We start from the raw sequence: 16,711 nt of genomic DNA on the forward strand, positions 1-16,711 counted from the left end.
TATTAGCAACTCACCGGATCGTTCTCAAGGGTGCGGGAAATAGCTCTGGGACTCTCATTTGGAACCTGGTTATTCAGATGAGCAACAAGGCACTGGGGTGCCTGGGTCCCTAAGTGCAAAAAACGTCCAGGGTCCAACTATAAAAGAAACCGTTTTAGTTTTAAATTATTAGGGTTTTTATGCTTACTGAGGTTTAAAGCCATATCTGCAACAGGGGAAAATATTACCAACATGCATTTTAGTTTTATGTAAAACAGAACCTTGTTATTATTTATAATTCTCTAAGTCCAATCACATTATTCATACTCTGAATCTGTTCCAGCTGGTGCTGCTATGTCTGGGCACTGTCCCACATGGAAACAATTCCATTAGAGACTATTCAGGAGTATAGCTCAGCCATTAACAACTAGACTCAGGAAATTTCTTTTAATGCTCTTGCCCAAAGTGATGAATGGTGGCCAGTATTGTACAATTCCCAGCTGTCTAGTAATCCTAGTCACCTCAGTTATTAGGGGATTAGTGCAATGTTCCTATTTGTCAGGTATAATTACACTTCCTACAACAATGTGCTGGCTAGCTTTGCCCTGAAATAAAGAATCTTTCATTAAGGACGAGTAATGAGGGAGTGTGTAAAGCATCCAGCTAAGTGAAAATAAACTGCTCTACAGGCAAGTTGGTGAACTGCACATGGAAACCTCAAAACTGGGGGAAGGCTGGGGAAGAGGATGCAATTTCAGGAGATAAATCTAAGAAAAAGCTAACTCTAACTGGAGAACTCCTGAGCTGAGTTAGGATAACAGGCATTGTTTACAAGCAAAGAGATGCCAGTTACAAGAGAAAGATTAGAGTATGGATCCAGCAGAGTCAGGAGGAAAGGGATGTGAGAGATGGTTATATTAAGGGAGTTTCTTGCTAGGTCAATAGGTAATATGAAAGCTGCCTGTATTTATATTCAGTCTCTCTAAGCAGCTGCATGAATGCAGAAAATGTATATTATTTTTATACTACCTTTTGTAACACTTTTATCCATTTGTAAGACCTTTAACTCTGTAACAGCTTTTTAACTAGTATCTTTGAATCTTTCACAGTCCAAAAGATTTGTCCTCCGGAACAGGTTTCACCTTCAGCTAATGAAAACGTTGGGATGATTCTCTATTTATGTTAAAATAAGTCTCAAAGTCCTTAACATGATAATTAAGGCCACTGCTGTAAGTTCAACCTACCTTTCTAGTCCCACCCCTTTATAAAGTCTATACTCTAGCCAGCCAACTGTGCTAAAACATGTTATTCAGTTTTATGCCTTTATAATTCTGCTCATTCTACTTCAACTTCCCTCTCTCCCTATTTAAATCTTACTCATCCTTTAAGACTCGTCTCAAATGTCATATCCTTTGTGAAGATTTGCCAGACACCTCCAGGCAAAAGCAATTATCTTTCCCTCTCTATTGATAGCACTTTCTTTGTACTGCATGCATTTTTACTCTGCCTGTAACTACGTTCATGGTTTTCATTAACTGAGTACCTAAAAAATGCTAGGCAACACATACACACATTATTTTTGAGCCAAGAATCCTAGAAGATAGGTAGAGTATTACACTGTTTTATTATGAGGGAAATCATGGTTCAGGGAAGTTAGATAATTCTGTCTAAAGTCACTGAGTTGGGAGGTTTTGAAACCAGAATCCAAATCCAAGTCTGTCTGACTCGAAAGTCTTTACCTTTATTTATCTTACATGTAAGTTTGTCTCCCATTTTAGGCCACACACACTTGGAAGAGAAGGGACCAGGTATTGCACATCTTTGTATCTACTTCTCTGAGAATCTAATGCACCAAAAATGCTTCATGCTCGTGCCCTGGAATAAAAAATCTTTCTCAGAGACACGTGATGGGGGAGTACAGAAAGCATCAAGCTAAGTGAGACTAAACCGCACTACACTACAACTTGGTGAACTGCACATATAAACCTCTGAACCAGAATTCGCATACATTAATATTGAGTTGGCCAAAAGGTTCGTTCTGGTTTTTCTATAACATCTTATGGAAATTTTTTGGTCAACCAAATATAAAGTAATAGGGTAAAGTAATACAGTTGCTCCAATTTTGAGGATGCAGAGACAGCAATGTTTATCACATATCTAAATACTCTAATCTCCCAGCTTCCTTTGCAGATAGATTGGGGTCACATAATGTGTTCTGCTAATAAGCTCTAAATGGAAATAACTTGGGTCACTTCTAGTCAGGAAGCTAAGAATGGGTAAAAATTCCCTTTTTCTTCTGCTGTGGCAAACTTAAATCTACAATGTGAGATCAGTTCAGTTCAGTCACTCAGTCATGTCCAACTCTTTGCAATCTCATTAACGTAGCCTGCCAGGCTCCTCTGTCCACAGAATTCTCCAGGTAAGCATATTGGAGTGGGTTGCCATTTCCTACTCCAGGGGATCTTCCTGACCCAGGGACTGAACCTAGGTCTCCCACTTTGAGAACAGATTCTTTACCATCTGAGCCATTAGGGAAGCCCCCATATCTGCTTATAAACCAATTTTTACTTTTTGGCTGCAGCGCAGAACATGTGAAATCTTAGTTCCCCGACCAGGGATTGAGCCTGTGCCTCCTGCAGTGGAAGTTCAGAGTCCTAACCACTGGACAGCCAGGGAATTCCCTGCCAGTTAACCGTTTCGGAAATATAGCAACAGCAAGAACAAAACAAAGCACAGACACAAAACACACAAAAAATACACAAAAAACAATATCAAGTGCTGAGTTAAGCCAATGAGAATTCAAGGTCTGTTACCTCAACGTAGCATCTGAACAATGCACCTTACTATTGATAAAATTTTTTCAGTTCTACTGCAGAGAAAACATGTCTCCAAATAAAGTAGCATTCAAATGGAAAATTATATTCAAGGACCACAAGGTGGTGCTATTTCTACAAGAAACCTATGACATTTTAGTTAAGTGTTTTTTTGCAGCAAATCAAAAGCTAACAAAATGGACTCCTTACTCCTTAGTGTGATACATGGCATCACCTAGCTAACCTCTCATTTCCGGGGTAAACAACCACCTGTACAACTGCTTCTGCACTGTTCCAGAATGAAAACCATGCAGTTCTTCAAAGAACAGCATTCATGAGCTAATAAAGGTTACTCTAAACCAATCTACAAAAAGCATAAAAATTTTCTCAGACATTCCTCTGCAGTTTGGACTCAAGACTTTCTTGTCTGCTATTAAGGAAGAAGAAATTGTAGCCTTTTAATATAATTAGTTGGGCTAGAGTCCAACCATTTGTTGATATTTCCTTTCATTTTGTTTTATAAAAAGGGGTTATTTTATGCATATAGGTTTGTCATGAATCTCTGGGGAAAAGATGACTCCCATAAGAAGAAGGACTCCTTTTTAATGAAATCTAATCTGCAATTAAATGATCAGATGGGAGTGGCTAAGCCCTTCTGCTCAGTGCTCATCCTTCAGGATTTAGCTCTTTAGGATTTCCTCTGGATCCTACTAATCCAGTTAGGTGCCTTCACCATACTATGACAAAATCATTTAATCATGATTCTGCTACTGGATTTTGAGGTCTCAAAGAAAAACATGGGCCATAAAATGCAATACAGCAGAGTGGTTAAGGTCATAGCCTTTTAAGTCAGACAGACCCGCTATCTAGTCTGGGCTTGACAACTTCACACCATGTTACCTCAGGCAAGTTACTTAGCCATTCTAATCCTCAATTTCTGCCTCTGTGAAACAAAGATATTATGTACCTTAGGGTTGATCATGAAGATTAAGAGAAATAAAAAACTTAGCACAGTGTCTGGCACATAATGAATGCCCAACAAACAGCAACAGTTATTAGTGAGATGAGTCATCTAGATTCCCGAGCATCTGCCTTATGGAATGCGCTGAAAAATTATTTGCTAATTAGAAGACAGAATGAAGTAACAGAATTGTCTTTCTTACATATGACTGTTATTTAATCAACTATCAGAAATTGGCAACTTATTTTTTTTTCCATACTTCATTAAGGGATGATAACTCAACTAGAGAATAATAAAAATTAATAAAGATAACTGTGCTTAAGCTTATTTATCTACTAAAAAATGTTAATTCTCCTATGATAGGGCAAAATTCCATGGACAACTATTCTACTATTACTGGATTTTTAGGGCAGTTAGGAGCGAAGTGTATGGCAGAGAAAAGGAATTGTGAATGCTTTTTTATTGAGTGGTCAGTCAGCTCAAGTTCACCAGAGCATTTTATTCTGGATACAATCAATTTAGAAAGGAAATCCACCTAATTAAAGACAGTTTGCACAAAGCACGTAAGTCAGTTAGGACTCACCTTATGGACCCTGGAGACAAGCCTTGTCATTCCTTTCAGCATTATCCCTGTGCTTAAAAAAAAAAAGTGAAAAGGTAAGCCACAACGGAGAAAAGATATCTGCACAATGGGTTAGTACCTAGAATAAAGAATGCCTAGACATTTGATTAAAAAATGATCAGAGGCCATGAAAAGACATTTCACAGAAAAAGGAATACAAATGGCTAGTAAATCCATGAAAAGAGTTTCACCCTGATGACAAATCAGAGAAATATAAATTAAAACCACTACAAAGAGATTTCCACAATCATATTGAGAAAAATAAAAAGGACAACAGCAAATGCTGAAGAGATTGTGGAGCACTGGGAACTTTCCTATACTGTCAATGGAATTATAAATACAAATATCTTAGAAAACAAATTTGAAATTATCTGTAAAGTTGATAATGTACATAACTATGGCCCAGGTATTCTACTCTGTATTTATTTTAGAAAAACACATATACAGGTACACTGAAAAATATGTATTACAATGTTTATAGTAACAGAATATGAATAATCAAAAACTGTAAAAAGCACAAATGTCCACTGATACGAAAGAGTGTATAAAGAGAGATACAGTCATACAATGGAATACCATAAAAAATAAACTGCAGTTACATGTATGGCATAGATGGATCTCAAAACTAATACTGAGGGCACACTGTAATATATAACATGATATAATTCATATGAAACTCAAAAACATAAATCCTATTTGGGGAATACACATATATGTAGTAAAACTGAAAGAGAAAGAGCATGATAAACACATATTTAGAATAGTATTTACTCTTAGGGAAGAGATAAAGGGACAAGATTGGGGAAGGGCACACAAAGAAATTATAATGATCTACTTCAAATGATGGATAATGAATATATGAGCATTTCCTTTTTTATTTTTATGCCATATGTGTTATGTTTATTCATTTGTATGCTGGAAGTATTTAACAGAAAAACCTTAATCATGTGAAGTAAAAAACTGTTTAAGATACTTAAATGCAACTCTCAATATTGACTAGTAGATAACAAAGTTGCACTCGTTTATTCAACAGCTACAGAGCACCTGTTATATGCCAGGGCCTGTGAATAAGATGGTGAACAAAGCTGTTATGGTCCCTGACCCAAAAGAGCTTATAGTACAGTTAAGAGATGACACAAATGCCTATGAGTTTTATTTCCTTTTAGTTCTCAAGTTTATTTTTTCTCTTTTAGAAACAGTTTACTTTCCATCAACCTCTTTCCATTTTAGCTTGTGGAAGAACACCTTAAGACTACTCAGTGGTCGTCCCTACATCTTCAGGGGCCTGAGCAGTGGGAGCTGCACAGTGGTCTTCAGGGGCAGGCTCAGCATTCCAGGCTTCAGCAGGAAACTGCCGAACAGGCACCCACAGCACGTGCACGCCTTCAGACCAGTCTGCCACTTCAGGTTAAGCAGCAAAGAACTTAGGAGCTGACGGGGTCTATTCACTGTAAAATTCCTCCTTGGTCACAGCCTTCTCAGCTGCCTCCTGCTCTTCTTTTTCAGTCTCTTCAGGATCTTTGTAAAAGTAGAGATCAGGCATGACCTCCCATCGGTGTTCACAGGAGATGGTGCCATGAATACACAGAACTTCCCCAGGTGAGTATCCACCACATCAGACCCACCAAGTCAGCTTTCTTGTTGCATGGGATGACAGCGTCCACTCTCCTCTCCTCTCTGCACAGAGTCTGTGTTACACAGAGCAACGGTGGGCAGGTGAACGCAAGAGGTCTCTGTGAGCAGCTGTAACCACCAGAAATTTAGGCTCCTGGAAGGCTGCCCAGATCTAGTTAGTGAGGTTCTGGGAGAGAAGTGGCCAGCAATAGGAGTATCTCCAGGAGCAGCAGCAAACTTCAGCACAGCTTCCTGGAGGATATGACACTCACATCAGCTGGACCTTCAATGGCAACAATGTCACAACCTGCCAACAGAAGTTCCTCCCAGGTTTTCAGATTTATGATGTAGATGCCATCACTTTTCCTTTTGTAGATAAACTGTTCCATTTGGGAGTCAAGCGTGGGTTCCAGCTGCAAGAAATTTAAGGATGTCCTCCCCCTTCATCTGCAGGACATAAAGTATTCTAGACATTGTGAAAGCTTCCCTTTAAATTAAAATGGGAATCCAGAACATGCTGTATGGATCCTTGTCTGGGCAGTGTAGAAAAGTTAACTTTTTAGTAAAGATGCCAAAGCATGCCTTAATTCAGTCATTCCAAAACGTGTGACGCGCTTCTACATGCCCACATCATACAGAGCATTCAGTGGTGAACAAGACTGGCATGGTCTCTACTGGCCTGCTTCCTGTTTACATGTGGGATTCCAGGCTCCTTTGCTGTGTTTCAAAACCAAAAGTTCTAGAGCAGCAGCTCACAAAACGAGTTTGGTGAAACTAGTCATAAAATGCATCAATGTTCTCTGGCCAAAGAAACTTGAGAATGCTATATAGTTATTCACTTCTTGAATAATTACAATATATGTATATATTTGCATATTTTAAAGCTTTGGGGAAAACTATAGTAAAGAGGAGGGGCTTCCATGGTGGTTCAGTGGTAAAGAACCTGCCTGCCAATGCAGGAGATGTGGGTTGGATTCCTGGGAAGGGAAAGTCCCATGTAGAAGGAAATGGCAACCCACTCCAGTATTCTTGACTGGAGAATGCCATGGACAGAGGAACCTGGTAAGCTATAGTCCATAGGGTTCCAAAGAGTTGGATTTGACTCAGTGACTAAAACAAAATAAAAAAAAATAGCAAAGAGAATTTTTTCCCCCTAAGGTGCCCTGGGTCTTCGTTGTGGTGTGCAGGTTTTCTCTGTCTGCAGCCCAAGGGGGTTCTCTTGATGTGGAGACAAGAACTTGCGGGCTCGACAGTTGCAGCCTGTGGGCTTAGCTGCCCCAAGATCCTAGTTCCTCGACCAAGGATCAAACCTGCACCCCCTGCACTGGAGGGTGGACTCTTAACCACTGGGTCACCAGGGACGTCCCCAAAATCTTCTTAATCCAAATTTACTTGGTCTTAGAACCCTTGGAACTCCACAAAACACTATTAATTACATTCTCCTGGATGTGAGTGGAAGGGTTGCTGCTGTGGAATAATCATATGCCCAGGCCTGAAGATGAATTCTACTAGGCCACAGGCAGAGCTGAGGTACCCTCTGTTCCCCAGTCTCCTTAGCTCTGCCTTCAATGCCTCCACTGCTGCTCACCACCGCCCAGTGCCCACCACCACCACCACCACGCGCTACCTAATCCAACTGCGCAGGAAAGAGCTGCAGCAAATGATTACACGCCCCGCCCCAATTAAACACCCTGGGCACCGAGACTGATAGTTTCCCCGGGTGGCAATATCTCATGTGTTGTCAACTTTTTGCTGAAGGAATCAAGTGTGTCTTACACGATTCTACAGGGAAAGGACTCCTGGAAATTTATACCTGGTGTCCTCCAGATCTTGCCCAATGTGTCTTCTTCCTGTACTGATTTTGATCTATATCTTTTTGCTGTAATAAGTCATAGCTGTAAGTACAACTATATGCTGACCTCTGAGTCCTTCTAAGGAATCACAGAACCTGGGGGTACTTCTGGCAACCACCAACACAACAACCCAGTGCCCAAAACCACCCAGCATTGATTTCCACCTGATACAACCATCACCTGGCACCTAACACCACCATCTCTGACCAGCTCAATTTTCTTAACTTCAGTTTCTTAACTTCATTCCTTCCCTATTTCAATTACCTCAACTCCCTGCCTCCCATCTGTGACAACCAACCTCCATACCAATTCTAACCCTCCATGTCAGCTGATTTCCAACCCTAAGCTCCCCACCCAACGTCAACTTTTCCAATTCCCAAACTACTTATGACCCAGTGTCACTCCAACAGTATCTAGCCTACTCAACCTTGCTCCTTATTTCTTCTCAATGTGCCCTGGTACCACCACTAACGTGAGACATCTGTGGGCTGCAGCTCTGCAGGGAGGTTGGGTCCTAGAAAGAGTGGTGACATAATCCTGAGGGTAGTACTTTCTCCATGTATGCCTGTGGTCACTGAGGCCATTACTCTGGCTATGTTTTAGAAATTATGGGAAATGCTGGTCAGGAAAATGTGACCAGCTTTCCATCTTTTACCCAGTCATCTTGTATCTTACTAGCCTCCATCCTTGAACTTCTCCAATCCATCCTTTCCACTGAAGTCTTGCTCTTAAAACCCTTCAATATTTTTCTACTGCTTTTAAAGGTAAAGGACACACACACACACACACACACACACACACACATGGCTTATATAAGAATGAGAGAAGATATTTTAAGGAAAAAAGGAGGGTGAATCTCAAAAGTATAATCTCAAAGCAGACAATCCAGACTAAACCACATTTTCCAAGTCCTATAAAATAACTTTAAGTAAAAAAAAAAAAAAAAACAAAAATCAAATTGACAGGCCAAATGAAAGCAGAAAGAATAGAATATGTGCTCACTCTACATTCCAGTTCAGTTCGGTCATTCATTTGTGTCTGACTCTTTGTGACTCCATGGACTGCAGCACACCAGGCTTCCCTGTCTATCACCAACTCCCGGAGCTTGCTCAAACTCATGCCTATTGAGTCGGTGATACTATCCAACCATCTCATCCTCTATCGTCCCCTTCTCCTCCTGCCTTCAATCTTTCCCAGCATCAGGGTCTTTTCCAATGAGTCAATTCTTCACATCAGATGGCCAAAGACTGGAGCTTCAACTTCAGCATCAGTCCTTTCAAAGAATATTAAGGACTGATTTCCCTTAAGATTGACTGGTTGGATCTCCTTGCAGTCCAAGGGATTCTCAAGAGTCTTCTCCAACACCACAGTTCAAAAGCATCAATTCTTCAGCGCTCAGTTTTCTTTATGGTCCAACTCTCACATCCATACATGACTACTGAAAAACCCTAGCCTTGACTAGATGGACCTTTGTCAGCAAGGTAATGTCTCTGCTTTTTAATATGCTCTCTAGCTTGGTCATACCTTTTCTTCCAAGGAGCAAGTGTCTTTTAATTTCATGGCTGTAGTTACCATCTGCAGTGATTCTGGAGCTCAAGAAAATAAAGTCTCTCACTGTTTCCACTGTTTCCCCATCTATTTGCCACGAAGTGATGGGGCCAGATGCCATGATCTTCATTTTTTGAATGTTGAGTTTTAAGCCAACTATTTCACTCTCCTCTTTCACTTTTACCAACATGCTCTTTAGTTCCTCTTCGCTTTGAGCCATAAGGGTGGTGTCATCTGCATATCTGAGGTTATTGATATTTCTCCTGGCAATCTTGATTTCAGCTTGTGCTTCATCCAGCCCAGCATTTCACATTATGTACTGGCATACAAGTTAAATAAGCAATACACAGTCTTAACATACTCCTTTCCCAATTTGGAACCAGCCTGTTGTTCCAAGTCCTTTTCTAACTGTTGCTTCTTGACCTGCATATAGGTTTCCCAGGAGGCAGGTATGGGTGGTGTGGTATTCCCACCTTTTTAAGAATTTTTCACAGTTTGTTGTGATCCACACAGTCAAAGGCTTTAGTGTAGTCAATGAAGAAGTAGTAGATGTTTTTCTGGAATTCTCTTGCTTTTTCTATTTGATCTCTGGTTCCTCTGCCTTTTCTAAATCCAGCTTGAACATCTGGAAATTCTCAGTTCATGTATTGCTGAAGCCAAGCATGGAGAATTTTGAGCATTACTTTGCTAGCGTGTGAGATGAGTGCAATTGTGCGGTAGTTTGAGCATTCTTTGGCATTGCCTTTCTTTGGGATTGGAATGAAAACCGACCTTTTCCAGTCCTGTGGCCACTGCCGAGTTTTCCAAATTTGCTGGCATATTGAGTGCAGCACTTAAAAGCTTTCAGGATTTGAATTAGCTCAGCTGGAATTCCATCACCTCCACTAGCTTTGTTCGTAGTGATGCTTCCTAAGGCCCACTTGACTTCACACTCCAGGATGTCTGGCTCTAGTGATCACACCATCATGGTTATCTGGGTCATTGAGATCTTTTTTGTATAGTTCTTCTGTGTATTCTTGCCACCTCTTCTTAATATCTTCTGCTTCTGTTAGATCCATACCATAGCTGTCCTTTATTGTGCCCATCTTTGCATGAAATGTTCCTTTGGTATCTTTAGTTTTCTTGAAGAGATCTCTTGTCTTTCCCATTCTATTGCTTTCCTTTATTTCTCTGCACTGATCACTTATTAAGGCTTTCTGATCTCTCCTTGCTATTCTTTGAAACTCTGCATTCAAATGGGTATATCTTTTCTTTTCTTCTTTGCCTTTAGCTTCTCTTCTTTTCTCAGCTATTTGTAAGGCCTCCTCAGACAACCATTTTGCCTTTTTGCATTTCATTTTCTTGGAGATTTTTTTCTTTTGATCACCGCCTCCTATGCAATGTTACAAACCTACATCCACAGTTCTTCAGGCACTCTGTTTATCAGATCTAATCCCTTGAATCTACATTCCAAGATAAATACAAATCAGGGCACTTCAAAAAAAAAAAAAAAAAAGGCTCAAAGGCACTAATACTATGAAAAAACTTAGTAAAGATTTCTCCTTTCAGTTTTTTCATATCCTTTGAGTGCTGATTTGCAGAGCACAAGTTAATCACATTGTTACTGGAAGGCAGATAAAGGACCGGTTTCCTGATGGTACAAGATGAAAAGAGTTATGGAGATGAACGGTGTGACTGCTGCACAATAATGTGAATGTAAAACAGCGTGGAACTGTACCCTTAAAAATCGTTACGATGAAAAATAAATGGTTATAATGGTAAAGTTTATTTTATATACATTTTACCACAATAAAAAGTAGGGAAAAAAAACCATAAGAAGACTGAAGGTGAAAATTAAAGATAAATAATTACTGCAAGTTTTCTAGGAAGTAAAGATCGAGGAAAAGTTTCTCAATGACGTCATTGAGATGCGTCTCTGATACGGCTCCACTTCCGTCACCCTGAGACTCTGCCCATTGTCTGTTTCTACTGTTCTAGGTGGAAAAGTCCTTCTTCCAGTCCCAGTCATGCTTTGTTTAAGGTGTGGATAAAACAAGCAAATCCCAGAGATAAATAATTATAGAGTCTTTAAATAACTTGGAGCCTTTTCAGGTATACTCGGAAGGAACATTTACTCACTACTTTATTGAAAGTTCTGTCACTCTTTTGATGAAACTTTTTGGATAGTGCTAGGATCCTCTTTTTTAAAAAAAGTGTTCTCACATAGGCCAAATGTATACTGAAAATGAAATCAGAAAAAGCCTGTACCAAACTTACAAAGCTCTCCCAAAGATTATGTACTAACACTTCAGTGGTCACAAAAATGATTTTTTAAAGTAAGCATTTACCATTGAGACATTGGTAGATTCACATGCAGTTGAAATAAGTAATACATGTTCCATGTATCCTTGTGGCTCAGATGGTAAAGAATCTGCCTGCAATCCGGTAGACCCAGGTTTGATCCCTGGATCAGGAAGATTCCCTGGAGAAAGGAATGGCAACCCACTCCAATATTCCTGCCTGGGAAATCCCATGAACAGAGAAGCCGGGCAGGCTACAGTCCAGGAGATCCCAAAGAGTCAGACTGGACTGAGTATCTAACACAACAACAATGTATCCTTTACCCAGTCTCTTCCAATGGTAACATCTTGCTAAACTATAGTACAATATAGTACCAAGATACTGACATTAACACAGTCAAAACACAAAACATTTCCATCACTTTAAGGATCCCTCACATAGCCCTTACATAGCCTCTTGCACCTCCCTTTCACAACCTTCCCATTCCTTAACCATGACAACAACTAGTCTGTTCTGTTTCTATAATTTTGTCGTTTCAAGAATGTTACATATATGAAATCATACTATATGCAACCGTTTACTATCAGCTTTTTCCAGTCACCATAATTTTCTGGAGATTCATCTGGGCTGTGTGTTACATGTATCAATAGTTCCTTCTTTTTTAAAAACTTTTTTTTGGGCCATGCTATGCAGCTTGTGGGATCTTGTACTGCATTTGGTATCTTAATTCCCTGACCAGGGATCAGACTCATGCCCCAATAGTTTGTTCTTTGGATTCTGAGTACAATTCCATGGTATGAATGTTTATTCATAAACTGTTTATTCATCCACTGAAGGTCCAGGTTTCGGCTATTATGAATAAACTGCAATTAAACATTTGTTTACAGGTTTTTGTGTAAAGATAATCATAAATTCTTAAGGTTAAGGTGATCTACTTCATACAGAGCTCATTCAGAATTAAATTAATACTACAATGATCTTATTCTCAGTTTTTCTTTTTTTTTTTTTTTCCCCAGAAACAGGCACTGTATTAAGCAATTTATAAGCACTGTCTGACAACACAGTCCTATGAAGTAGATACGATTAAGTACACATGAAAACAGGGATGGACAGACTAACTTGCCTGAAGGTATATAGCCTAGAAGTGACAGTTCTAGCATTTAAATCCATGTGTGATTCTGCATTCTTTCCCATTAGCCACTGTATTGTCAATTATCAAGTGCCTGAATATTGCCACTGATGGGGAACTCACTAAGCAGTTCATATGGTTTTCAGCTTTTATGGAAAGTTCTTTCACAGTCTGAGGTAAAATGTCTCCTTGTAGCTTTCAATCCACTATCCCAGTCTTTCTATTTGGTTTCACAAGCCACCTTTCACACAATAAATTGAAGATAGTTATGTCCCCTATTTTATCTTTCCCTGGGTAAATGTTTTAAGTTTCTCAAAGCAATCATCATACTAGTCCTTTACAGTACTCACCAATACTCTTCAGGTATCACATACTGTTTCTAAATTTTATATTTTCAAGGGTAATTATTTTGTTATTCTGTAACACCAGTGTTTCACTGAGAACACGGTTCACCAATATCATCAGTTCTTTCTTTTTTAAACAAATATTCCTAAGTCCTAGTGTTAGTCACTCAGTTGTGTCCGACTCTCATCCTAGGGACTGTAGCCTGCCAGATTCCTCTGTCCGTGGGATTTTCTAGGCAAGAATACTGGAGAGGGTTGCCATTTCCTTCTCCAGGGGATCTTCCTGACCCAGGGATTGAACCTGGGTCTCCTGACTGCAGGCAGAAGATTCTTTACCATCTGAGCCACCAGTGGTTATGAAACAAATATTATTATCTAGCAAAATCCCAGCAGCCTTTTAATGGAAATTGTCAAGCTGATCTCAAAATTCATATGAAAATGCAATGAACTCAGAATAGCCTATAAAACCTTGAAAAAAAAAGAAAAGTTGGAGGGCTTACATTCCTGATTTCGAAAGTTATGGTATGAGCATATGCCTATAGATCTTATGTCTGACCTATATGCCTACAGATAAATGGAACAGAGTTGAGAATTTAGTAATAAACTCTTACACCACAGTCAGCTGATTTTTAACATGAGTGCCAAGAAAATCCAATGGGAGCAAGAACAGTCTTCAAGAAATGGTGGGACAGCAGAATATTCACATGTAAAAGAAAGAAATTACCACTCCTACCTCACATCACATACCAAAATTAACTCAAAATAGATTACAGACCTAAATGGAAGTGCTAAAACTATAAAACTCTTAGAAGAAAATACAGGAGTAAATCTCTGGGACTTTGGATTATGCAATGGTTTCTTAATGATGCCAAAAGCTCAAATAACAAAAATAAAAATAGATACTTGGACTTCATCAAAATTAAAAATTTCTGCTTCAAAGGATACTATCAAGACAGATAACTCCTCAGCAGTTCAGTGGTTAGGAATCAGTGCTTTCATAGCCAGAGCCAGGTTTGATCTCTGGTGGGGGAATCAGCCAAAAAAAAAAAAAAAGAGAAAAGAAACAAACAAAACACAACAAAACAAAGAAAGTAAAAAACCCACAGAATGCCAGAAAAGATTTGCAAATTATGTATCTGATAAAGATATAATATATCTGATTATATATCTGTATATCCATATACAGAGAACTGAGCAATAAAAAGAAAACATAACTCAAAAATGGTCCAAGGTCTTAAACAGTCGTTTCTCCAAAGAAGATATATAATGACCATTAAGCACATGAAAGGACTCTCAACACCACTAGGAAAATGCAAATCAGAAACACAATGTGATACAGGACTTCCCTGGTCCAGTGCAAAAGGCCACCTTACAATGCAGGGAGCATGGGTTCCATCCCCGTCAGCACACTAAAATCCCCCATGGCTCGGAGCAACTAAGCCTGCGCACCACTACTCCAGAGCCCATGTGCTACAACAAAAGATCCCATGAGACTAAGAACCAATGCAGCCAAAGAAATTTTGTTGTTGTTCAGTTGCTCAGTTGTGTCGGACTCTTTGCAACCCCATGGACTGTAGCACACCAGGCTATCCTGTCCTTCACTATCTCCCGGAATTTGCTGAAATCTGTGTCCCTCATCCTCTGTTGCCCCTTTCTCCTCCTGCCCTCAATCTTTCCTAGCATCAGAGTCTTTTCCAATGAGTCAGTTCTTTGCATCAGATGGCCAAAATATTGGAGTTTCAGCTTCAGCATCAGTCCTTACAATGAATATCAGGGCTGATTTCCTTTAGGATTAACTGCTTTGATCTCCCTGCAGTTCAAGGGACTCTCAAGAGTCTTCTCCAGCACCACAATTCAGAAGCATCAATACTTCAGTGCTCAGCCTTCTTTATGGTCCAGCTCTCATATCCGTACATGACTACTGGAGAACCCGTAGCTTTGACTATCCGGACCTTTGTTGACAAAGTAATGTCTGCTCTTTAATACACTGTCTAGGTTGTCACAGCTTTTCTTCCAAGGAGCAAGTGTCTTTTAATCTTAAATAAATTAATTAAAAAAAAAAACACAATGTGATACTACTTCACACTCACAAGGATAGCTAAAATCAAAAAGAACAGACAATAACAAGCATTGAGGAGGATGCAGAAAAACTGGAATCCTCATACATGCTAGGATTGTAAAATGGCTCAGTCACTTTGGCAAACTGTTAGTCATTTTCTCAAAAGTTTTAACATGGATTTACCAAATAACCTAGCAATCTTTCCCCAAGAGAAAAGAAAACATTTGCACACATAACCATTTGTGTGGAAATGCTCACAGCTGCATCATTCATAATAGCCAAAATCTAGAAACAATCCAAATGTCCATTAACTGATAAACAGATGCGGTGTAGTCATTCAATGGAACATTATTCAGTAAATAAAAAGAAATAAAGCTCTGATACATGTTACAACATGGATGAACCTTTAAACAAAAGGAATGAAGTCTGTCACAAAAGATCATATGTAGTATACTTCTAATTATATGAAATGTTCACAACAGGCAAACCTCCTGAGACAGAAAATTAGATGAGTGACTGCCAGAGCTGGGAGAGGGGAGAATGGAGACGGATGACTGGTGGGTACTCCCGGGGCAATAAAAATGCTCTAAAACTAGACAGTAGCGATGTTTATGCAACTTTGTGAATGTACTAAAAACTGACTGAACTGTACACTTTAAAGACACTGAGTTTAACTGTACGTGAATTACAGTATGTCAACCTCAATAAAGCTATTAAAAAATATTGTTTTAGCCATATTAAAACAACCAAAAACAGAAGCTAAGATGCAGTGATTACTATATGCCAGACAATGTACTAATATATATTATATGCTTTATGTTATTTTAGCATCACAGCAGCCTCTGAAGCATTTTATCAGCTGCTGCTGCTGAACAAACTACCCCAAAACTCAGTGGTTTAAAATAATAACTATTATCACTCAGAAGTCTACAGCTACAAGCTGGTTACTTCTCTTGCTCTGGACCAGATCTGGCTATCTTTGAAGTACTTCCTCATGCATCTGAGGTTGGTCTCAACTAGGATGACTGATTCTACTCAGCTTCTTTGCAGAGTGGCCTGGACTTGTCACAGCAGTAGCAAAGGTCCAAGAGAACTAAAACACTTTAGATCCCTTCAAACCTGGCTCAGACCAGTAAAGACTGTTGCATTCTATTGCAGACCATGATAGGCCAACTTGATCAGGGTTCAATCCCTGGTTTGGGAAGATCCCCCGAAGTAGGAAATGGCACCCCACTCCCATATTCTTGCTTGGAAAATTCCATGGGCAGAGGAGCCTGCTGGGCTACAGCTGATAGGACTGCAAAGAGTCGGACTCGACTGAGTGCACACTGGACAGTTATGGAAGTTACAGGTATGGTGTCCTGTGTTTTTAGTCCATGGGGCCGCCAGGAGTCGGACATGACTGAGCAACCTAGCACACGCATATAGTCCAGGTTGGAGTCAAATGGTAGGAAGGAGACTTTACCACTTTATGGGAGGGTCTGTAAAATTAGACCACAGGGTCGCAAA

General features: G+C 39.6%; 1 protein-coding gene and 1 pseudogene across 3 annotated transcripts in view; both read right to left on the reverse strand.

Annotated features, from left to right (window-relative positions):
* DAP3 (death associated protein 3) overlaps positions 1 to 16,711 on the reverse strand; it is a 35,875-nt gene that overhangs the window by 11,609 nt on the left and 7,555 nt on the right. For all 3 annotated transcript variants that reach the window (XM_043454449.1, XM_043454456.1, XM_043454442.1), the window contains exons 2-3: positions 4,337 to 4,388; positions 15 to 137 (exon numbers count right to left, since the gene is read on the reverse strand). In XM_043454449.1, the coding sequence (XP_043310384.1) occupies positions 15 to 137; positions 4,337 to 4,378 (165 nt within the window). In that variant the 5' untranslated portion in view covers positions 4,379 to 4,388. The remainder of the gene's footprint in view (positions 1 to 14; positions 138 to 4,336; positions 4,389 to 16,711) is intronic.
* On the reverse strand, positions 4,405 to 7,021 carry LOC122432499 (annotated as a pseudogene).

This window comes from Cervus canadensis, chromosome 2, assembly GCF_019320065.1.
Source record: "Cervus canadensis isolate Bull #8, Minnesota chromosome 2, ASM1932006v1, whole genome shotgun sequence".
Taxonomy (NCBI): domain Eukaryota; kingdom Metazoa; phylum Chordata; class Mammalia; order Artiodactyla; family Cervidae; genus Cervus; species Cervus canadensis.